Source organism: Mastigoproctus giganteus, chromosome 11, assembly GCF_048544385.1.
Source record: "Mastigoproctus giganteus isolate SK-2022 chromosome 11, ASM4854438v1, whole genome shotgun sequence".
Lineage (NCBI taxonomy): Eukaryota > Metazoa > Arthropoda > Arachnida > Uropygi > Thelyphonidae > Mastigoproctus > Mastigoproctus giganteus.
This window is the reverse complement of record NC_143585.1, coordinates 98,384,562-98,409,553: the sequence shown is the minus strand read 5'-3', so window position 1 is coordinate 98,409,553 and position 24,992 is coordinate 98,384,562. Positions and strand designations below refer to the sequence as shown.

Here is a 24,992-nt window from a genome sequence, read left to right as displayed (position 1 = left end):
TATAGGTTTCTTGGGCTTTATCACTTTCAGAAAGTTATAATATTCCTCATCGAAAGCTTGGTTCTGAGCGGTCTGCAAAAGTTCAAACTTGTTCTTAAGTTCCAGTATATACTGCTTTTTCTCCTGTTCTGTTATCTCAAAGACCTTTGTATTATTTACCCAAGTAAGTAAGTTTTTTTCCTTTCTTTTCTTACATCTATATCGAGTGTGCATCTTACCATTCTGATCACTTCCAACATTTACCTTGTTCAGGATGTTAACATCATTCACGATATATCTTCTGTTAGTAAGGATGAAGTCGATTTCATTAGTTGTTAATCCATTTGGACTCTTCCATGTCCACTTCCTGTTCACCCTTTTCTTGAAAAAAGTGTTCATTACTGACAATCCTCGAGATTCTGCAAATTCCACAAGTCTTTCACCTCTTTCATTTCTTTCACCAATTCCAAAATTTCCTATAGTTCCCCTTTCTGCACTGTTTTGTCTTTTTCCAACCTTAGCATTGAAGTTTCCCATAATGATAGTGTAGTGGGTTTTCTGCTCATCTAGAAGACTCTCAACACATATTCACCAATATCTAATTCACTCCAATTTATATTTGCGGTCAAATCCAAGTACTGTGCATTAAACCTTGGCCATGCAGTATTTTTGTCAAAATAGCGATCTAAGTCATGAACTGATTGAATTTCATCTATGTTTTTAATTTAAAACAGGATAGCATTGTTGTTATTATTATTATTAGCCATATGGTGCAAGGGAGCCTGAGGCTTATGCTGCACCAACCAAAAAAAATTTGAGTATCTTGAGTGAGAGAGAGAAGTAGGAGGGAATCACCAAAAAAGAGAAGAATGATGAATGATATCCAGCTCAGCACCCTGGGTGTGCCAAGCCCATACTCACCACATGTGAGCCCCTGGGGGGTCACTAGTGGTGTAATCTTCTTCAGCCTTCCAGTCCATTATCTTATTTCTTACAGCAACAGATGCAAGAATAAGGTCAATATTGGATTGGCCATGTACAGTTGAAAATGTCGGAGAATGTCTACTTGCATTCACTATCTCCATCCCTCAAGTGGCTATATATTCCTTGAGTAATTAAGCCTCTTTCATGAGAGTTTTCACCTCCCCAGAGTGGAGAATTATAGTTAGAATCAAGAGCCAAAACCAACTCACAGGAGCCAAGCAAGCTATTAACTTTTTCAAGATATTCCACATCAGGTACAGCAAAGCCTCGATTAGTACAAATAATGAATCCAGCAAAACCATCATATTAAACAAATTTGTACTATTCAAAGTTATTATAACACATAAAGTATGATAATTGGTCTCATCCCAATGAAAATATGCAATAAAAATTTTTAAGCACAATTTTTTTTATCTGTTTATTAACGTATATATTACTAAAGGATAATAAAAATGTATTCTGATTCAAGTTTATTATCAACTAAGCAAAGAAAATGTTATTACATTTTATTAAAATATTTTAGCAGGCTACATTGAACTGTCTTCTCTTTCTTTATGTCTTCATACATGCATTTGTAGTTGCTGAAAACTTTATCCATATCTCAACGGACTTGCATGCTTTGATCGACATTGGGGGTCAGCATCCATAACTTGTTGTTTTAAAGCTTCCAGAGTTAGATATATTTTATCATTTTCTTTGATGGTGAACTCCTTCATTTGCACATTGTTGACTTCTTCAAACACATGCTGTTGATCTAAATTAAATTAAGTCTCCATCAGTCATTTCTTCTGATGTGATTCATGCAAGTCACGGCCATCTGTAGTGTCCAGTTCATCTAAACCAAGCCATCTTCCAATGTCTGTTATTTCTTCAACAACTGCTTGCACTTGAGATGGAAAGCCATCAAAATTATTTGTGCAATGAGGCAAAATGTGTTGCCACACTGCACGCTTATTTCTTGCAGTTAATTCTTCCCAAGCATGGGAAATATTTTCAATTGCATCTTTGACGCTATATTTTTTCCAGAAGTCAATTAAAGAAATTGCATTGTCACCTGTTGTTTGAGCAGTTCCCTGTGCAAAAACTCTTCTTAGGTAGTAGACTTTAAACATTGCAATTATTCCTTGGTCTGTGGGCAGCAATAAATATGTTATGTTTGCCATAGTTGTTTACATTCTCACACAATGTACCAAGTGTAGTTGGATGACCAGGGGCATTATATAAAATCAATAATGCTTTAAAAGCAGTATTGTTATCCTTGGAGTAATTTTCAACAGCTGGGCAAAAATATTAAAAACCAGTCTTCAAAAAGAGCTTTGGTTACCCGTGCTTTCTTATTTGAATGCCAAAAAAACTGGAAACAATCACTGATTGTTGCCTCTAAGAGCACGAGGATTTGATGAACGATAAACAAGCATTGGTTTCGATTCGAAATCTCCTTCTGCATTACCCCCCAATAAAAGTGTTAAACAATCCTTAGCCACTTTATATCCAGATTGACTTTTTTTTTTTGGAAATATAAGTTCTGGAAGGCATTCTTTTCCAAAATAATCCAGTTTCATCATCATTAAAAATTTGTTGGTCTGTGTATCCGCCTTCCTCCACTATTTTCAAAATATCAGGATATTTAGCTGCAGCGTCTTTATCTGCACTGGCAGACTCACCAGTAATTTTAACATTATGCAATTGAATTTGATTTTTAAATTGGTCAAACCAATCATTGCTTGCAATAAAAGTTTCTTCAGTTTCCCCATGAACTCCATTTTCTTTCACTGCTGTAAAGAGACTCAAAGCTTTTGTTTGAATTGCTGCTTTGCTAACAGGAATACATTTTTGGTTGCAGTCTTCCACCCATACAGATAAAAGACGCTCCATTTCTATCATTGTAAAGCTTCTATTCCTATTACTAGTTGTTTGCAAACCACAAAAAGCTGATGCAACTTTACCTTTCTCTTTTATTTCATCTGTGTGTTTTATAATATTACATACCATAGATCCATGCATTCCAATATCTCGACCTATTTTAGAATTGCAATCGTGCATATCATTTTATTACATCAAATTTTTGTTCTAGTGTAATAAAAAGAATCTTCTTTTTTACACGCATTATTTGCACTACAAGTATTCTTCCATTTGTAAGAACAAGAGATATTTTCTAGGGGTAGTTTATCAAAATTTAAAATATAATGCTGTACTGTACAAATATGTAGGATAACAAGCTGCAGCATGTCTTCGCATGACAATATCCATATGCGGACTGACCAGTCAGTGTTTGGTTGGTGCAACATAGTGTGAGTCATTGATAACCTATGTGTAATTTTTAGTGCAATTGGTAGAAAAACTCTTACTAACTGAATTTTGACTCGTATTGAATAAAGTCTGGTATCATTTTATAATTTGTACTAAATCGAATTTCATACTATTCAAATTTGTACTGATTGAGGCTTTGCTGTATAATGGACTCTGAGTGTTGGCAATACCATGTCACTATGTAGACCCTTCAAAAGCTTTCAATCACTTCACAGCAAATCACATTCCAATTGCACAAGGACATCACCTTTGCAACTACAAGAGCTCTTGTTCTTACAGTGACAGTGGCATTTGGAGAGTCCCTCCTCAGACACACTCTGTACTGCTACAGATAACATCTTACCTGCTCACATACAGCATATGGCTCCTAGAGAACAGTTAGAGCAATATCATCTTTCTCCGTCATATTGTTGATCTGCAAGGCCACACTTTTTGCTTGTTGGGCATTGATTTGGAGTATTTTCAAACCACTACCCATGATTAATTTTCTTTTTATGAATCTTGATTGATTTCTTGTACTTGGACATTCTTTACTAACTGCAACATAGCCTGCTTCCACTCTATTTCACTTACAATTACAACACTAAGCTGTTTATTCTTGTTAACACAATTTCTGAAAGTGTCCAACTTCACCACAGTGGCCACAACGTGTCTTCTTCCTGAAATATTCAGCCCCATGTCCATACATCAAGCACTTGTAGCACTACGTTACACTAAACCCAAACACAGCCCATGTGTTTACTTGTACCACAATGACTCCCAGCAGTCTCTGAAATCCCCTGCATTTGTTTTCCAGGCTGCTGCTCATTCCAATAGATGCAGCGCAAGAATCACTTTCACCTCTGCCAGCAGCTACTGTTAATCTATTAGTCCGTGTATCCCCCCTCCCCCAAGCTAGCAGTTTTCTGACCCACCTAACACTTCCTCTATAGCATCAGCAAATATTCTTTCACCCTTTCTATTTAAGTGTATCCCATCCCTGTAGAAGCAGTCTCTCCTGTTAACAAGCACAGACCGGGCTGAAAAAATTCTACTCTTGCACACATTGGATCTAACTCACTAGAGCTAGACATTGTATAAATAAAATTCAGTTATTTACTATTAAAAACTAAAAGTCAACTATGTCAGTTAGTAAATACAGTGGTACCTTGGTTTGCGAGCATAATTCGTTCCGGAAACGTGCTCGTAATCCAAAGCACTCGTATATCAAAGCGAATTTTCCCTTAAGAAATTATGGAAACCCAGTTGATTTGTTCCAAAACTCGAAAATATTCATATACTGTAAAAATGATTAATACAAAATACATACATACCTTTTCATATTTTTAATATTTAAATTAAATATACGTAAAGCAATCGGATTTATGGTAGGACCACTTTCACTGTCACAACGGAATCACTGCTATCTGTTGACTCTTTTTTTTGTGCGACTTTAACAAGGAACCTCTCCAATGACACTTTGCCTCCTCTTGAGGATTTCACGGAAATATGACATTGCATTGTCGTTAAACAGATTCATCGCTCGCACTATTACAAAATGAGGAGACACGCTTGATACAAATAAACAAAGCTGCGCGCATGTAGCAACTGAATAAACAGCACCTTAAAGGCAGAGACACGCTATTAACACCTCACATTTTACTAAAGCACATTTCTAGGGGTTACTACCATAAAACAATAAAAACAATTTCCAGTTGCGTTTCTGCTAGTGGAATCTGTTATAAACTGGTAGTAAACTCTTATCTAATTGCATTTGCGATTATATCGATAACTGGAATTGTGTTGGTTTTTACGTTATTATGGTGAAATGTGTTTCCCCTTCACTGATATAAAACACATAAATACATTTTCAGAATCTTCTCTTCATTCCTATCGTGTTGGGGTGATTCCGGTCCGACTGCCATTTCTTGTAAACACAAAGGCCAATAGTGCATAAGCGAATTCAGTTCGTGTTATATAAGATATCGCTCCCCTATTTATAAATCGAGTATGATCGAATTCGTGTAGTGTAAACACGTGTTATACGAGGACTGACTGTACTCATATTGCAAGACCTAGCTCGTTTATAAAGTTAAAATTTATTAAAAATTTTTGCTCGTCTTGCAAAACACTCGTAGACCAAGTTACTCGCAATCCAAGGTACCACTGTATATACAATATATACAACTCTTGTTAATCAGGGAACAAAAAGCCGTCAATCTTGACAAATCAGTTCCAAATGGAAATATAAAAGCACCAGAAACTGGTCACTAAAACCTTCCACGACCCAAGTTAAATGGATTACATTCCCAGGGGCAGCTGCCCAAGGGCACCGAAATAGGCTTACCAAGATTCCTTGAACCCAACAAATCGTCAGTGCCCATTTAGCCAAGCAGGGAATCCCCCTGCTCACCTGCCCCAGACTATGGGGAAGTAGGGCAGCTAATCAGTAGCAATACAACAAAGCAACAAGAAACGAGAAAAAACAAAATTTGAAACAATCAAATTTCTAACTTTCCAAGCAGAAAAATCTCAAGTTATCACTTGTCACTCACAGTACCGCCCCAGAAAAGCCCCTGGGTCAATGTATCAGGAAATTCTACAGTAAGCTTTTGGACAACAAGTTTCCTCGAGCCTACGTTTATTATCATTTCAATAAAGCACTCCTTATCGTCGAACATAAAAAGATGTTTAGCCACCTAACTGATATCCATAATATTATAGCTAGCTGATATCCTACTGCTTACAGGCTTGTACATATTATAAGATAATAACCTCAGCCTCTTTGGTGTCTTACAGTCTAGAAAACTTGTACCCACCGATTGGCTACCAAAGAGGTATTGGATATATATTTACTTCTTATTTTAATTTACTCTATTTTACTTTGTTTTAATTTTATTTTATTTTAACATAACTGACTTAAATGCATGAAATATACTACCAGGACTATGATCAGAGTCCTATTACAAAAACGGGAATTGCAACTCCAGACTGCCTGAGCCCAACCTAATTTTCCTCTTCTTCCGATATTGTTTCACTTTCCTACTATCCTACAATTTTATTTCTCATGAACCATTAGTTTACTGAATGCAATATCGAGATGCTATTTTTCTATTATATACATTTTTCACCTTACACAAAGCAACTTTAGCAACAATTTATTGCTACTGTGTAATCTTATCATTTTCTCTTCTATCCTAGGACATACTACTTCATTTGTTTAATCCCGATCACCCAATATATCCTCTTAATTTTAAATTTAATTTTGTCCGACTTACTGTCTTCTTTTTCCAATGCTTTGGGTCCTGCAACATGCCAAAGTATTTACTTTGAACAGATTAGCAGTAATTCTTTTAGCCTCTTACCACCACAATACTACCCACTGTCAGTCAGTATACTGACATGACTCCTGTTTTGGTATTCCAGTAAGTTATTTTCTTTATCTCCTCTCCTTTTCCCTTTCTATGTCTCTTTTCTCTGCCTCTGTCGGGTCAAGAATGAAATATATGTTAGCATTACCCTTGTCTACCTCTACTTTTTGACATTACTTCTGCTCGCGCTTAATTCAAAATTCAATATGGCTTCACTGTTTCAACCATGTGCTACGTATATTTCATGTAGAAATAGAGGTCTTATTTCTTGCTGTCTTTCCTTGCTTTGATTGACCCTTGATGAAGACGTTGAAATCATGGGATCTACAGCATTAAACTGTAAACAGGAGCATTGTAAACAGGTTGCAAGGAAGGCCCATGGTGTCCTATCAATGATCTATCGAACTTTTGCAAGTAGAGATAGGGACGTGATAATCCCATTATATAAGGCCTATGTTAGACCACACTTGGAATACTGTGTTCAAGTATGGAGACCGCACCTAAAGAAAGACATCGAGCTTCTTGAAAGGGTGCAAAGAAGGGTAACTCGCCTGGTGAGATCGGCAAAAGGGCGTCCTTATGAAGAAAGACTTCGAATATGTGGGTTGCAAAGTTTGGAAACTAGACACCTTAGAGGAGATTTGATTGAGGTGTTTAAGGCTCTGAGAGGCATCAGTAAAATGAATGAGGACAAAATTTTAAAGATTATAAATGATGCTAGAACTAGGGGACATAAATTCAAGTTACGGGGGGAAATGTTTAGATTGGACTGCAGGAAGTTTTATTTTAGCCAGCGAGTTATAAATTACTGGAATAAGTTGCCTTCATGGGTGGTAGAGGCCGACAGTTTGGGGAAATTCAAAGGTCATCTGGATAGTACTTTCGGGTAAGGGAAGCGCATAGGATGATAGGATTAATTTCCTTTTTATTTAATTTTTAATTTCATTTTATTATTTTTATTTATTTATTAATTATTATTATTTATTTATTTAATTTTTGTTTTTATCATTGTTTTGTTCGGATTTTTTTTTTTTTTTTTTTTTTTTTTTTTTTGGCTGGTGCAGCATAAGCCATAGGCTTTCTTGCACCATACGGCCGTTACTAATACTAAATTAAGTACATCTTTTTATTTTTTAGGTACCTTCTAGTTTTTCCATAGTTTTATTACCTTGTTCCCTTGCTCTCCTTCACTTTCTACGTGCCTATATTTCATTATGGTCATTGGGTCCTTTCTGCTGTATATAGCAATGTCTCTGGTCCATGAATTAAAAAAATATCATTATATCTATTTTCTACAACCTCTTATTATTAATACATCATATATATATATATATATATATATATATATTTTTTTTTTTTTCTCTCTTCTTCTTCTTCTTCTTCCAGAAGGTTTTCATCAAGCAGGTGATCAAGAGGACATGCAAAGTTCTGGAACAATGAGTAAATCAACTTCACTTACAGCACGTACAGAATCACTCTCCAGCCAAGAAGGTTCTGGATCATGTAAGGAAAAATTTACTGGACCTGGTATAGTGGGGCCATCTAAGCTGAGCAGTCAGACAGATATGACATCAGAGCCTGCAACAGAGGAGGAGAGGTCACGGAAGTCTAGTAGTCAAATAGCCCAAGAGCTCTCTGATCTTGTGGTATACTGTCAGGCAATCAAGTTTAGAGGTAAAATTAGAAATTAATGTGAATATAGCAATTATAAGATTTTCAACCCAAATTAAATACTTTAAATATGCTCTACTCACAAAAGTATATAAATATAAATATAAATAGTTTTCACACTGATATCACTACCACCCTCTTAATTAGCATATTGGTCCTCCTTTGGCTACCGTCACATACTTTAATTATCTACTGGAATCTGTTGTTTTACTGCAAGAATCTGTTTTTTCAGCAATTTACTGAAGTTTTTCATGTAGTTTTTCCTACATCCTTCCTAACAGTCAGTCTATTCATTTGTGGAAAAGCATTCCAACTCTGGTACATTCATTTTCCTAAGCCAATCTCAAACAGCATTGGCAGTATGCCATGGGGGCATTATCCAATTGAAACAAACAATGGTCTTTTACTGTGTGAAAAAAACACATGGTTGGCAATAGCATTAGTTGAGGCAATTGATACAAGAAAGCAACCTTATATAGCATCAGCCAAAAAAAAATAATAATAAATAAACCCTTTCCATTTCACCCATCCGGTCACTCCAAATGTTTGTCTAGTTCAGCCTTTAATTCATTTAAGCTATCAACTTCCACAACAATAGATGGAGGTCTGTTCCAGCAATCAGCTACCTGCTGGCTAAAGGCAAACTTCCACACATCTATTCTACAACTGTCTTTCCTCAATTTAAATCCATGCCCTCTCAGATTCTTAACGAGTAAGGTGAAGTATTCAACATTCAGCCTGCTCAAACCATTCAAGGACCTACACACCTCACTCAGATCACCTGGCAGGTGCCTAGTCTCTATATGCTACAACTTGCAGAGGGCACCCCCGTAGCCAGGTGGACAGGAGCAGCAGTACATAGCACACGCTTCTTGATTAGACCGGGGTTCGAGCCCGTGACCACCAAATACGGAGGATGCGGAAAGGTCAGGGAATGACCACCGCATATCCCAGGAGCAATATGGCCTTAGTTGCTAATGCTCCTAAACACCAAATAACAACAACAACTTGCAGAACTTACACCTCTCTTGGTAAAGACACGTCATTGTTCCTCTCACCAAACTTGTTGCCCTTCTCTGTAATCATTCTAGCAACCCTACATCCTTCCTAAAATGAATACTCCAAACCAATATGCAGTACTCAAGTTGTGGCCTGATAAGGGAATAATGCCTTATACAAGGGGATAATCACCTCCTTGTTTCTGCAGCAAAATTCCTATATGTTATTAACAAAACTCTATGACCTGCTCTGGCAGCCTGTTTGCACTGTTCAGAGAACTTCATATCTGACTACACAATTACCCCAGGTCTTTTTCATTCTCCACCTCCTTGAATGTAGTACCACGCAGTTGGTACGTTTCTCTTGGGTTACTTCTACCCATATGGAGTACTTTGCATTTGTCAATGTTAAACTTTAGTTGTCACTTCTCAGTCCATATGCCTAACTTTTCTATATCCTGTTGCAGTAGCATACTGTCTTTACTGTCATTAACAACTCTGCCAACCTTTGTATCATCTGCAAACTTCGACATTCAGCCCAATATACCTTCATCAATATCATTGATTAATACACAAACCAACCATGGGCCAAGCACCAAACCCTGGAGGACTCCACTAATAACATTAGTCCATGTAGAGCAGTGTCCATTTATTGACACTCTCTGCCGTCTCCCACTCAACCATCCTTTTATCCATTGCAGCAGCATGCCCTTAATGCCGTACCGCTCAAATTTGTAAAGCAGTCTTCCATGTGCAACAGTATCAAAAGCTTTCCTGAAATCCAAGTATATGATATCCAAATTAATTTTTGCATCCAGTTCTTTTGTGGCCACATCGTAGTATCCAATCAAATTGGTCAGACAAGGCTTCCTCTTAACAAACCCATGCTGTGTCTGAACTATTACTGCAGTCTTATCTAGGTGATCCTGCATCACTTCTTTAACTAGTGACTCCATTAATTTCCCCGGAACAGAATTTAAACTAACAGATCTATAATTATTTGTGTCACCCTTTAAACCCCCTTTGTGAATTGGGGATACATTTGCATATCTCCAGTCCATGGGGACCTCCTCTGAATCTAAAGATGCTCTCATAATTATGGCTAAAGGTTTGCTTACTACCCTTGCTGCCTCCTTGAATATAACTGGATAGATTCCAGCTGCCTTTTTTAAGACTAACTTCAACAATTTCTCCTCCACTTTTCTCTCCGTTATTAAAAAATCATTTAGGTCCCTATTGGAGTTTTGTAAACATCTGTCCATCCCTTCCTTACAGAATTCCTCACGTGTGAATGTAGATGCAAAATACTCATTCAGTTTGTCAGCTATCTGAGCAGGATCATCAACAGTCGAACCACCAATATCAAATGGACCAATCTGATTCATCCCCTTCCTTCTAGAGTTTACATAAGTAAAGAAGTCTTTGTTGTTTTTCTTTGCAAAGGATTTCTCATAATCAGCCTTCGCTTGCCTAACATCCTTTGTGACTTGATTACACACTAGCTTATATTTGCTATAGGCTTCTTTGTCACCTGATGATTTATATGCATCGCACACATTTTTCTTCCCCGTGACGAACCTCATTAGTTCATCTGACATCCATTTAGGTCTAAATCTTGAACAGTATTTCTTAGTTGATACGAAAAGCCGAGTTGCTTCCAAGATTAATTCCTTGAAGGTTTCCCATTTAGAATTCTCTCTTTTAAACATCATCAGTTTAAACATTCCACTGCATAGAATTTAAAAACTGTCTGAGATCACTATAGTCAACTTTATGAAGACAGAAACCCTTCCCTTTACCTTTGATGGTAATTACATCTTTAAACCCATTCCACTTCAGTACACTGTGATCACTGTCACCCATTGGTTCCTTTATCTGCAAATACTTAATGCATGAATAATCACTGCTGATAATCAGATCAAGTGTACTCCCTCTAGTTGCCCTTGGAACACGTTGCTGTAGAAAACAATCCTCCAATAATTCCACAAAAGTCTTGCTAGCATGCGATTGACAAAACCACATGTTCCAGTCAATCTCTGGAAAGTTAAAATCTGCAATTACAAGACATTCTGATTTACTGACTGACTCTTGTTTCTCTGCACAATTGTTCTTTGTACTCATCAGAGTCATTAGGCCTATAACACACTGCAACTCTCATTGTCTCTTTCCCAGTGCTGATGTCACACCAAACTGACTCAACATTGCACTGTCCACCCATATCAACTGGATGCACTTCCTTTGATTTTATGTGTTTCTTAACTTACAGCATAACCCCTCCTCCTTTCCTACCTGTCTATCCTTTCTGCACACACACACATTGAACTCCCCAAATTCCAATTCTGCACTGCTTATCTGTGTGGCACAATATCTCTGATATCCCGAAAATATCTGCCTTTGATGTCTTGATCAGCACTTCAAATCATCAAATTTATTTACTATAATTCTAGCATTGGTATACATGCACCTGTTCTTACTCTTAGTTCCTCTTACACAGCCATGTATTTACTTGTTCCATGATGACTCCTGGCAGCTCTTGAAATCCCCACCAACCTGCTCTCTAGGATGCTGCTCATTGCAATAGAAGCAGTGCAAGAATCACTTTTGCCTCTGCCTGCAGATGCTGTTAATCTTTTAGTCTGTGAATCTCCCCTAGCTAGCAGTAATGCTGCCTCAATAGCATCAACAAATATTCTTGCACCCTTTCTATTTAAGTCTATCCCATCCCTGTAGAAGCATCTCTCGAGGATATCTCTCGTCTTAGCAAGCACAGACCACACTGAAAAAAATTCTATCCCATGATTCTTTCACAATGTCTCCAGAGCCAAATTCATTGACAATGTTCTCATCATATACTCCCTCCTATCGTGTCTGGGCAGAATTGCAGACACTTTCAAATTTAACCCTAACTTGCGACATTTTTTCAACATTGACCTGTACCTGTTAAGTAATCTGCAGATCTCTTACTCTTAAGGTTATTAGTGCCAACATGTACAACAATATCACATTTTGTACCCCTAAAAGATGATATCTGCTCTACAACATCATCAACTTTTGCCACTGACAGACATATCCTGGTCCTATTCCACCTATCCTTTTTGAACAATACATTCCCCGTCTCCCTGACAATAGAGTCACCGACAATAATTAGCTCCTGTGGGACCAGCATATTCTGACTTGGAGATTGCCGCTGTGTTGCCTGATGCACAAGATTGAGCTCTGGCATTGATTTGAGCAGCTGAGAGCTTGATGGGCCCCTCATTAATTTCTTCAAGGGCATCTACCCCACACCTCAAACTCTCCTCCAGCCACAGTACTACCACTACTTTGTGCTCTTTGCTTTGCTGCTCTAGTCTGTGTCATGATTCCATTTAAGTATAATTTAATTAAAAATCAAATTGGCTAAGGTAAAGAAAGCCAACACAAGAACGACGAGACACGTCGGATAACTTATGTGGAAAATTAGTTTCTCGACACTGGATTCAAGCACTGCTCGCTGGTAAACAGATGGTAGGTGTTATCAGTCTGGAGCCGAAATTGAGAAGGCGATATTGATTGACAGGTAGGCATGGCAAACTGTGAAATGATTGATGGTGCATGTGACAGACAACAAGCTACTCTGTAGTCATTGGTTGGCATTATAATGTGTATTTATGAGTAAAGAACGGTGCATAATAGTTTTGTGATGAACGGTAAACAGATAATAGTAGCAATGAATCTTTTAAAGATTAAAGAAATTTGTAAGAAAAATAAAACATTGGTTGATTTTTTGATGAAAACTAAATTAATAAAAGTTTCGTTCAGTTCATTTTTTGTTCTTCATTATGTTTTTTTCTCATTAATAAAAGCAGATTTTTGGAGTTCATGGGTGTTTTTACTATATTGTTGGTTTAGGTTTGGTTATGAAAAAAGGAAAAGGTTTCTTTATTTTTAATTATATTCCGTAGCCTGACCTATTATTTTCAAACCTAATGTTAGGTTAGAAAATAATAGGAAAATAAAGAAAGAAAGAAAGATTCTTTATATATATATAGTGAATATCTATTGAGGTGTTGATTGACATTATGATTCGTGTGTATCCGCACGAGTGTCTTTAAAAGTAAAAGTACAGTAATGAAAAATTAGTATTTTGTTAGTAAACAATTTATGCACTAGTCCACCCATGATTCTAAAGAAAAAAGGTTAGATTACCCCTCCATTTTGGGAGGGGTTCAAGCTCCCATGGGATTCAAGTGGAGGTAACCTGACCTTTTTTCACTATTAGGGCATATTATTGAACAAGAAAATAAAAATACAGTCATAAAAAAAAATATTTTTTAATGAATGTTTTTCTAAATATTACTGTGATTCTAAAGAAAAAAGGTTAGGTTACCCCTCCACTTTGGGAGGGGGTTCAAGCTCCCATGGGATTCAAGTAGAGGTAACCTGACCTGTTTTCACCATTAAGCCATTTTTCACCATTTTTCATCGGTAAGCGTTCATTAGGGCATGTGGAGTTAGGGTAAGTTACCATTGAGGCAAGTGACCATTAGTGCTTCTGAGTAATACTATAGTGATACTAAACCGATACTATCGTGTGTTGTATTCATGCACCAATCAGCACATCATTTGCCATGCCTACCTGTCAATCAATATATCGTTCTCGAATTCTGCTCCAGACCGATAAAACCTACCGTCTGTTTACCGAGCGAGCACTGCTCACTCGGTAGAGTTTGTTTGTTTGTTTGTTACTTGGTTTTCAGGAGCATTAGCAACTAAGGCCATATTGCTCCGGGGATATGTGGTGGTCATTTACTGACCTTTCCGCATCCTCTGTATTTGGTGGTCACGGGCTCGAACCCGGTCTAATCAAGAAGCGTGTGCTACGCACGGCTGCTCCTGCTCACCTGGCTACGGAGGCGCCCTCTCGGTAGAGATTCTAGGGCTATATAAGTAACATGGTGACTTAAGATCCATAGGTGGTATAGTTAGGATCCAATTCCAAGGAAACAACTATAGTATGGAAGAACAAGAATTAATTCCATGTATATAAATCTAGATGAAACCACAGATAGTATCAGGTGTGAACTCATTGTGGAAAGAATAGTAAATGAATCCAAGGAAAAAGAATCAGTTCACATTATATCCAAAGGTAGAGTAATTAAGAATCCATTTATGAAGCCATATTGCTCCTGATATACAGGAGCAATATGGCCTTAGTTGCCAATGCTCCTAAAAACCAAACAACAAACAAGTGATATAATTCCAAATGCCACGACAAATGTTGTCTTACCTGTCCTGCTATGGGTAACCCTGAAATCAATCATAAAAGATTCCATACCCTTTTGCAAAAATACAAACGTCATCTATCTGTTTACCTGCAAAATTTACAATATCAATTATGTATGACAAACGTCTAACCCCTTAAATATAAGAATTAATGGACATAAGTCAAAATGTAAAAACCTAACTGTTGGAAAAAACAACACTGATTTAGAACTATTACACTTCCACCACCACAACTTCACTAAAAATCTTAGCTATCTTTGAAGATAACCACACATTTGAGTACAACAAAAACATTTATCCACAAATCCCTGTATCCATATGGTCTGAACAACAAAATCTACAATAGGATTTTATTTAGCAATAGTTCTTTAAACACCAAACACTGTATTTACGAATTATTTAGTCTTAGTCATATCATGCTAGCTAGAAAATGCAGACGCTCACGTGGTAACAAAAAAGCAAAATCCATACAAAAATATAAAATTTGATTTTAATAACTTACTCAGTTCTTGGGACCATACTACTCTTAATTCACTCATTATAAAAAATTTCCTTCTTAACATCAAAAAATATATCCTTAAAGCTTTAGTTTCATTCTATCATAAATTCAGGTTCAACTATATCCAACTAAACACATCATACAAGACATTGGTCTTTATAGAATTGGCAATTTTACTACCCACTGCATTAAATTTTACAATATTAAACTTCACAAAAATGGTTTGACAATATACCCTGGTCCTCCCTACTCAGTAGCGCCTCCGTAGCCAGGTGGGAAGGAGCAGCAGTGCGTAGCACACGCTTCTTGATTAGACCGGGGTTCGAGCCCGTCACCATCAAATATGGAGGATGCGGAAAGGTCAGGGAATGACTACCGCATATCCCGGAGCAATATGGCCTTAGTTGCTAATGCTCCTAAAAACCAAAATAACAAATAACAACCTACTCAATAAGCTTAATAACCTATTACTTTCAATCAGCCTATACAAATTTGATATACAGGGTTGTTAAAATTAAAGTATTCCTATGTAGAGGGCTCTGGAGCGAGTTTTAAGGCTTGTGTTGAAGAGAAATTTGGACAACAGGTACAATAAAGAATGCGCTCGCCATTTATTGGAAAAAAAAAAAAATTAGTTACAGAATTTGTCACTATATGGCGCTGTGGCAATACAAATCACTTGAACAGCGCTACAATTGTTCAATGTGTCCTCCATTTTGGTCAACAACAATTTCCTTTCGAAGAACAGCATTTTCTATAGCAGAACGTAACATGTCAACTGGAATAGCCGGCACCTGATGTCTAATGCTGTCCTTCAAATCTGCCAGAGTTTGACATCCTTCCCGATACACCCAGTTCTTCAAAAAACTCCACAACCAGAAGCCACATGGGATGAAGTCCGATGATCAGGATGGCCAAGATGTCTGGAAACAACACTTTACAGATGACCCGTTCATCTGTAAAGTGTTGCCTTAGCAATCTTTGGACACAGTGGTGGATGTGGAGTGGCTCACCATCTTGCATGAATATGGTATCCTGAAGGCACCCACGTTGTTGCAGCTCTGGTATTGCAAAATTTGCCAACATTTCATAATATCCCTGTGCAGTGACGGATTGATGAATTTGAGGTATTGCTCAAAACATCAAAGGCAGATATTGTTGGGATATCAGAGACTTGATGTCACACAGACATAAAGAATGCAGAACTGGAATTTGGGGAGTACAACGTCTACAGAAAGGATAGACTGGATAGGAAGGAGGAGGGGTTATGCTATTAGTTAAGAAATACATAAAATCCAAGGAAGTGAAGCCAGTGGACATCGCTGGACAGTGCAGTGTCGAGTCAGTTTGGTGTGACATAAGCATTGGGAGAACAAAATTGAGAGTAGGAGTGTGCTATAGGCCTAATGACTCTGATGAGTATAATAAGAAACTGTACAGGGAAATAGAGTGGGCCAGTAAATCAGAGAGTCTTATAATGGGAGATTTTAATTTCCCAGATATTGACTGGAGTTTGGGGGCTGGTCACTCACACACTAGCAAGGCTTTTGTGGATTTATTGGATGATTGTTTTCTACATCAGCATGTTCGGGAGGCAACTAGAGGGAGGAATACTCTTGATTTGATTATCAGCAGTGACTCTTCATGCATTAAGAATCTGCAGATAAATGAACCACTAGGTGGCAGTGATCACAGTGTGCTGAAGTGGGATTTACTCAAAGAGGTAACTACCATTAGGGGTAAAGGGAAGGGTTATTGCTTTCGTAAAGGTGACTACGATGGACTGAGACAGTATTTAAATTCTATACAGTGGGACCAACTGATGATGATGTTACCAACAGCAAATGCAAAATGGGAAGCATTCAAAGAAATCTTGGAAGCTACTAGGCTTTACATACCAACTAAGAAATATTGTTCAAGGTTTAGGCCTAAATGGATGTCAGATGAACTGATGAGGCATATGGCAGAGCAGAAACATGCATGGGATACATACAAATTAACACATGACACAGAAGCCTATGATAGATACAAGTTGATCTGTAACCAAGTTACAAAGGAGGTTAGGCAGGCTAAGGCAGAGTACGAGAAAGGAATGCAAAGAAAAACAGCAAAAAGTTCTTTACTTATGTAAACTCTAGAAGGAAGGGGTTGAATCAGATTGGTCCACTTGATATCGATGGGTCAACTGTTGATGATCCTGCTCAGGTAGCTAACAAACTAAATGAATATTTTGCATCGACATTCAGACATGAGGAGTTATTTAGCGAGGGGAAAGCCAGGGGTGTATTCAACTCTAGCAGTAAGCTAGAGAATCTTGTAATAACTGAGAGTAAAGTGGAGGAGAAACTGTTGAAGATAAACACAAGAAAGGCACCTGGGGTGGATGGGATCTATCCAGTTATATTAAAGGAGGCAGCAGAGAAAGTAAGCAAACCCTGCCATAATTATGAGAGCTTCCTTGGACTCAGGGGAGGTACCCGCAGACTGGAGATGTGCAAATGTGACCCCAGTTCACAAAGGAGGATCAAAGGCTGACACAAGCAATTATAGACCTGTGAGTTTAACTTCTGTTCCAGGAAAATTAATGGAGGCACTAGTTAAAGAAGCACTGCAGGATCATTTAGACAAGACTTCAGTTATAGCTCGGACACAGCATGGTTTTGTTAAGGGGAAGTCTTGCCTGACCACTTTGATTGGATACTATGATGCAGTCACAAAGGAACTGGATGCAGGGAATAACTTTGATATTATATACTTGGATCTTAGAAAGGCTTTTGATACTGTTGCACATGGAAGACTGTTGCACAAATTGGAGCAGTGTGACATTGGAGGCAAATTGCTGCTGTGGATAAAGGGGTGGCTGAGGGGGAAAAGACAGAGAGTGGTAATCAATGGACACTGCTCATCGTGGACTAATGTTATTAGTGGAGTCCCTCAGGGCTCATATAAATGATATTGATGATGGTATATCAAGCCTAATGTCGAAGTTTGCAGACGATACAAAGGTAGGCAGGGTTGTCAAGGACACTACTGACACTATGCTGCTGCAACAGGATCTGGAAAGGTTGAGCAGATGGGCTGAGAGGTGGCAAATGAAGTTTAACATTGACAAATGTAAAGTACTATACATGGGAAACAGTAACCCCAGAGCAACGTATCAACTCTGTGGTACTACACTGACAGTGATAGAGAATGAAAGGGACCTGGGGGTGGTTGTGCAGGCAGATATGAAGTTTTCTGAGCAGTGCAGACGGGCTGCAAGAGTAGCTCATGGTGTAGTGTCAATGATATATAGGAATTTTTCTAGCAGGGATAAGGAGGTGATTATTCCCTTGTATAAGGCAATGGTCAGGCCACACCTAGAGTACTGTATACAGGTCTGGAGGCCTCATTTCAAGAAGGATGTAGAGCTGCTGGAATGAGTACAGAGAAGGGCAACAAGATTAGTGAATGGAACAAAGGGGTGCTCTTACGAAGAGAGGCTTAAGTTTGCAAATTACAGTGTCTGGAGACTAGGCACCAGCGAGGTGATCTGATAGAGGTGTATAAAGCATTGAATGGTTTGAGCATGCTCAATGCTGATGGGATTCTTCCTCTCGCTCAGAATAATCACCTGAGAGGGCATAAATTCAAATTGAGGAAAGACAGATGTAGGATAGACGTGCAGAAATTTGCCTTTAGGCAGCGAGTGGTTGGTTGGTGGAACAGACTTCCATCCCTTGTCGTGGAAGTTGATAGCCTAAATAAGTTTAAGGCTCAGCTGGACAGGTATTTTGAATGAACAGAGGGATGAAGTGGAAGTAGTTTTTTTTTTTTTTTGGCTGATGCTGCATAAGCTGGCTTTCTTGCATCAAATGCCTCTACTAATGCTAATGCTAACAGTGCTGGGTCCAGTCAGTGTTACCTGTTCAAAAATATATGGCCCAATCATGAACGTGGCCACAAATCCACACCACAGTGTCACTTTTGGAGAATGCAACAGGACCTCTTGGATAACTCGAGGGTTTTCTGTTGCCCAAATGCGACAGTTGTTGCGTATTCACTTGTCCATTTAAGCAGAAGTGGGCCTCATCACTCCAAAGGATGTTCCATGGCCAAGTGATATCCACTGTTATTTGGCCAGAAACTGAAGTGTGTATGTGAAACGAATGTCTGCATCACCATGCTTTAGCTGCTGTAGCATGTACATCTTGTAAGGATAGTACCCCAACACCTGACGCATTACTAGCCTTACAGTGGAATACGGCATGTCCACTTCACAAGAAACAGCTGGCACACTTGCGCTACCACATGGAGATTGACTTGATAAATCCACCACAGCCATAGTCACATCTTCAACACAAGAGAAGTCCACTCGTTTTTGACCTCTACCTGGTTGAACACCAAGGTGTCCTGTCACTTCAAATTTCGCAATCATTTTGTGGACAGCATAAACAGTCATAGTTCCATGCCTTAGGCGCTTCTGACGCCGGAATTCTCTGATAGCTGCAGCTGCATTGTTGTTGTTCTGATAGTACAACTTCACTAATAGCGCCTTTTCCTGCAACGTTGTTGGTGTTGCTGCTGCTGTAGTGCAGGCAAACATCTACTGTATAATTTCGAAGAGACTGCTTTGGTTTTATACAATACAGTAGAGCTGAGTAGTGGTGCTGTAGCAATAACTTACAATTATGCAAATAAAGTAAGTTATTTGCATAATCTTAACTAAGATAGTAACTATCTTAGTTAAGATTATGCAAGTCACTGTGTGGCACGTAACGTGCCACACAGTGACAGATTTTGTAACTAATATTTTTTTTTCCAATAAATGGCAAGCGCATTCTTTATTGTACCCGTTGTCCAAATTTCTCTTCAGTACGAGCCTTAGAACTCTACATAGGGATACTTTAATTTTAAAACCTGTACATCATTCTTACAATTACAATCCTCCATTAGGCTTAAAAATTTGTAACTATAAACACTATTTATTATTATTAGCCATATAGTACAAGGAAGCCTGAGGCTTATGCTGCACCAGCCAAAAAAAAAAAAAAAAAATGTTACTCTGAGAGAGAGAGAGAGAGAGAGAGAGAGAGAGAAGTAGAAGGGAATCACCAAGAAAAAGAAGAATTATGATGTCCAGCTAAGGACCCTGGGTATGCCAAGCCCATACTCACCAGATGTGAGCCCCTGGGATTATACAGGGTTGTTAAATTTAAAGTATCCCTATGTAGAGGGATACTTTAATTTTAACTAGCTACCAACATAGGAAATATCCTACCCACTGATCTCCCATCCTACTGCAATAACCATATTTATGCTCCATATATTAATCAATATCATGGGCATATTATTACAGGCAATCTTAAGATCATTAAGAACCATGACCTAAAAACTGCTATGAGCAAAGGTCTTAAATACAGACCTATAAATAAAGCTAACCTTAATAATATTAACAAACTATTATATTTTTAAATCTAATACATTTTGCTAACAAACTTGCTTCAAAATACAACATTCCACATGAAGCATACCAAAATTGGATCACCGTCGTATATCATGACGTAGTAAAAGTTATATCTAATGCCTAGATATAGGCATTAGATAAATATGCCACTAATGCAAACTGTACAATAACTTTTACACGCCCTACTACAAAAACATATAATAGAATAACAAGAAAATTTTATCATCACCCCGATAGATAAAAAGCTTCCAACAGCTTTGCCATATTTTGTAAACGATTTTACTGTAATCAACTTAAAAATGAAATTGAAAATAGTTCCACTTTCACTCCCTGCCATCTTAAACCTTCTGCCACAGTTAAAAAGCTAATTGCTTTACATAAAAAACTACATACTAAATTTCAGATCTGAACCCTACCATTTCTCTATATGATTGCTAAATTCCATAAACAACCTGTAGGTTTCAGATTCATTAGCAGCTCCAAAAACAGTGGCTGCTACCTTCCAGCCAAACATTTTTTCAAACTACTAAAAACTATTTTTTAATAATCTCACATCTACTTGGATAATAAATAATAACCTAGCTGTCATCAGCACCTTCAAATCTATTATTACCATAACAAACATAGAAACATTTGATTTCACCAACCTTTTTACCTCCATAATTTAATGATGTTTGTTATTTGAAAGCTGTTGGCGCAAGAGCAGCTTAGGCTATAATGCGCCTAATTTAATGATATTTGTGCTAAAACAGCCTTACCACAGATACAAAGATAAATTAAACATAAATGAAAATACATGGAACAACTATGTAAACCTCTGTGTACTCAATAATTATATTTTTGATGGCAAACTTACCTATAAATAAACTATTGTGTTCCTATGGGTTCCCAAATTTCTAGCTTAGTATCAAACCTATTCTTGCATTATTATGAAGAACTATTTGTAAAATAAAAAGAGAAGTTTACCTCAATATAGTACGTAGAACATTTCCGTAAAAAATCGAAAGATTTTCGAATTTTTTGTTTCAATTTCTGGAGAGTATCATACAGAAGTGTTCTATGTACTATATTGAAGTAAACTTCTCTTATTATTTTACAAATATTGATATCAACGTAGAACATATTGAGCATTACAGCTCTGGTTCATACTATATGAAGAACTATATACCATAAATAATCCTAATTATAACCTGTTAGCTTTCATATATGTAGATGACATCCTAGCTTAAATATTAACTTTGAACCTATAGCCAAAACTATTTACCCTAATGAACTTAAACTAAATGAAGAAAACCTCACTAATTACACAGCCAACTTCCTTGACCTCAATATTACTATTAGCACTACTTCACCTCCATATAATATTGACATATATGATAAAAGAAATAAATTTAACTTTGATGTCATCTACCTTACCAACTGGCATTACAATATTTCCAACAAAATACATAAACATATAATATGTATCCAAACCATCAGATTAGCTTACATATGTAGTAACCAACTACTGCTCTACAACTCCTTTATAATAAGCTTGTCAACAATAATATCCTTATCTACTTTGTAAAATACTGTTTCAATATAGTTTCCCATTTTATCAGAAATAAATTCAGTTTATAATTTACTATGAACTGGTCAGTTCTAAACGTATCTGAATAGTTGTAAAATTAGCTGGTTGAATTCCACTACTTGGTAAGTAATAGCCATACATGATTTCCGGTGTAACTATTTTCTTTGGATTGATTACCTTGTCTCTTTACTCACTAAGTTTCTACTGTTAGGTTTCACTCTTCTTATTTATCCATTGGATCTGTTTTAATAATCATTAATGAAATTACTTATAACTACCCACGTTGAGTTTTTACTGACTCCTATTAATTTGTTTTAAGTTATGGTTTATATTATATGTAGAATTGGCATTGGGTTCCGGATTTTTAAAGCTTGTGTTAACATACTACACCTTTGAAAATCAATCTCTAGTTTTTCCACTAAAATTATATAGCAGCCTTCAGATTTTAGTGACTTTGGTCTTTACTACTAAACTTTGTATATATATCACTTTATACAATCTCCTAACTACATCACTATTAGGTATAAAGACATCCAAATTTTTGATTCCTTGGAATTACTTCTTTTTCTTCCTTCTTAAGATTGAACTGTTTCATGTCCATAGACTTGTTTTCTGTTCTTACATAATTAGATTCTTAACTGCACTGGCCGACCGGGCTAGCCGAGTGGGTCAAGTACCTGCCCAGCAACCCAAAGGTCGCGGGTTCGATTCCCGCCTCGGGCTTGGATCAAAGTACTGCAAAAACCTTGGGAGGTGCAATATGGCCACAGAAGCCGATGCGCCAACAACTACCTTAACTGCACTACCATTGGATATGTCAACTGGTAATTTATCCTTGGATTCATTCACTATTCTTTCCACAGTGAATTCACACCTGTGCATTCATCTAGATTTATATACATGGAATTAATTCCCGTTCTTCCATACTTTAGTTGTTTCCTTGGAATTGTTTCATATACATGGACTTATTTCGTATTCTTTTATAATTGGGTCCTAACTACACCACCTATGAATCTTAAGTCACCATGTTACTTATATCCCTGGAATCATATCACTTCATAATTGGATTCTTAACTGCTCTACCTTTGGATATAATGTCAGCTGATTCTGTTTCCTCGGATTCATTTATTATTCTTTCCACAGTGAATTCACACCTGATACTACCTGTGGTTTTATCTAATTTTTTATATACATGGAACTATTATCTGTTCTTCCATACTACAGTTGTTTCCTTGGAATTGTTTCATATACGGGGGACATGCTTTGTAAAAAGGATAGGTGGAACAGGACTGGGATATGTCTGTCAGGGACAAAGGTTGATGACGTTGTAGAGCAGATATCATCTTTTAACAGCACAAAAGGTGATATAGTTGTACACATTGGCACTAATGACTTAACAAATACAGGTCACTGTTGAAAAAAAGCCATGAATTAGGGTTGAATTTGAAAGAGTCTGCAATTCTGCCCAGACACGATAGGAGGGAGTATATGATGAGAGTCTTGTCAATCAGTTTGGCCCTGGAAAGATTGTGCAAGGCTCAAGGGGTACAATTTTTTTCAGCCTGGTCTGTACTTGTTAACAGGGGAGACTGCTTCTAAAGGGATGGGATACACTTATATAGAAAGGTGCAAGAATATTTGCTGATTCTATCGAGGCAGTGTTAGGTGGGTCGGAAAACTGCTAGCTTGGGGGCATACAAGGACTAATAGATTAACAGTAGCCACTGGCAGGGTGAAAGTGATTCTTGCACTGCTTCTATTGGAATGAGCAGCAGCCTGGAAAACAAGATGCAGGATATTTCAGAGACTGCTGGGAGTCATTGCGGTACAAGTAAACACATGGGTTGTGTTAGGGTAGCTAAGAATAGGAACAGGTGCATGTATACTTGCGTGTACACCAATGCAAGGAGCTTGGTAAATAAATTTGATGAATTTGAGGTATTGCTCAAAATATCAAAGGCAGATATTGTTGGGATATCATAGACATGGTGTCACACAGATATAAAGAATGCAGAACTGGAATTTGGGGAGTACAATGTGTACAGAAAGGATAGACAGGATAGGAAGGGGTTATGCTATTAGTTACGAAACACATAAACTCCAAGGAAGTGAAGCCAGTCGACATCGCTGGACAGTGCATTGTCGAGTCAGTTTGGTGTGACATAAGCATTGGGAGATCAAAATTGAGAGTAGGAGTGTGCTATAGGCCTAATGACTCTGTGAGTATAATAAGAAACTGTACAGGGAAATAGAATGGGCCAATAAATCAGAGAGTCTTATAATGGGGTATTTTAATTTCCCAGATATTGACTGGAATTTATGGGTTGGTCACTTACACACTAGCAAGGCTTTTGTGGATTTATTGGATGATTGTTTTCTACATCAGCATGTTCTAGTTGTCTCCTGAACATGTTTTCTACATCAACATGTTCGGGAGACAACTAGAGAGAGTAATACTCTTGATCTGATTATCAGTAGTGATTCTTCATGCATTAAGAATCTGCAGATAAAGGAACAACTAGGTGACAGGGATCACAGTGTGCTGAAGTGGGATTTACTCAAAGAGATAACTACCATCAGAGGTAAAGGGAAGGGTTTTTGCTTTCGTAAAGGCGGCTACAACGATCTGAGACAGTATTTAAATTCTATACAGTGGGACCAACTGATGATGTTACCAACAGCAAATTCAAAATGGGAAGCATTCAAAGAATTTATCTTGGAAGCTATTAGGCTTTACATACCAACTAAGAAATATTGTTCAAGGTTTAGGCCTAAATGGATGTCAAATGAGCTAATGAGACATATGGGAGAGAAGATAAATGCATGGGATACATATAAATTAACATGTGACACAGAAGCTTATGACAGATATAAGTTGATCTGTAACCAAGTTACAAAGGAGGGGAGGTTAGACAGGCAA

The 24,992-nt window shown here is 37.5% G+C and overlaps 1 protein-coding gene across 1 annotated transcript in view; it reads left to right on the top strand.

Annotated features, from left to right (window-relative positions):
* Positions 1-24,992, top strand: part of LOC150078287 (uncharacterized) — a 910,840-nt gene that overhangs the window by 615,074 nt on the left and 270,774 nt on the right. Inside the window, 1 exon segment of the mRNA XM_090384522.1 lies at positions 8,094-8,297. Within this exon segment, the coding sequence (XP_090240648.1) occupies positions 8,094-8,297 (204 nt within the window).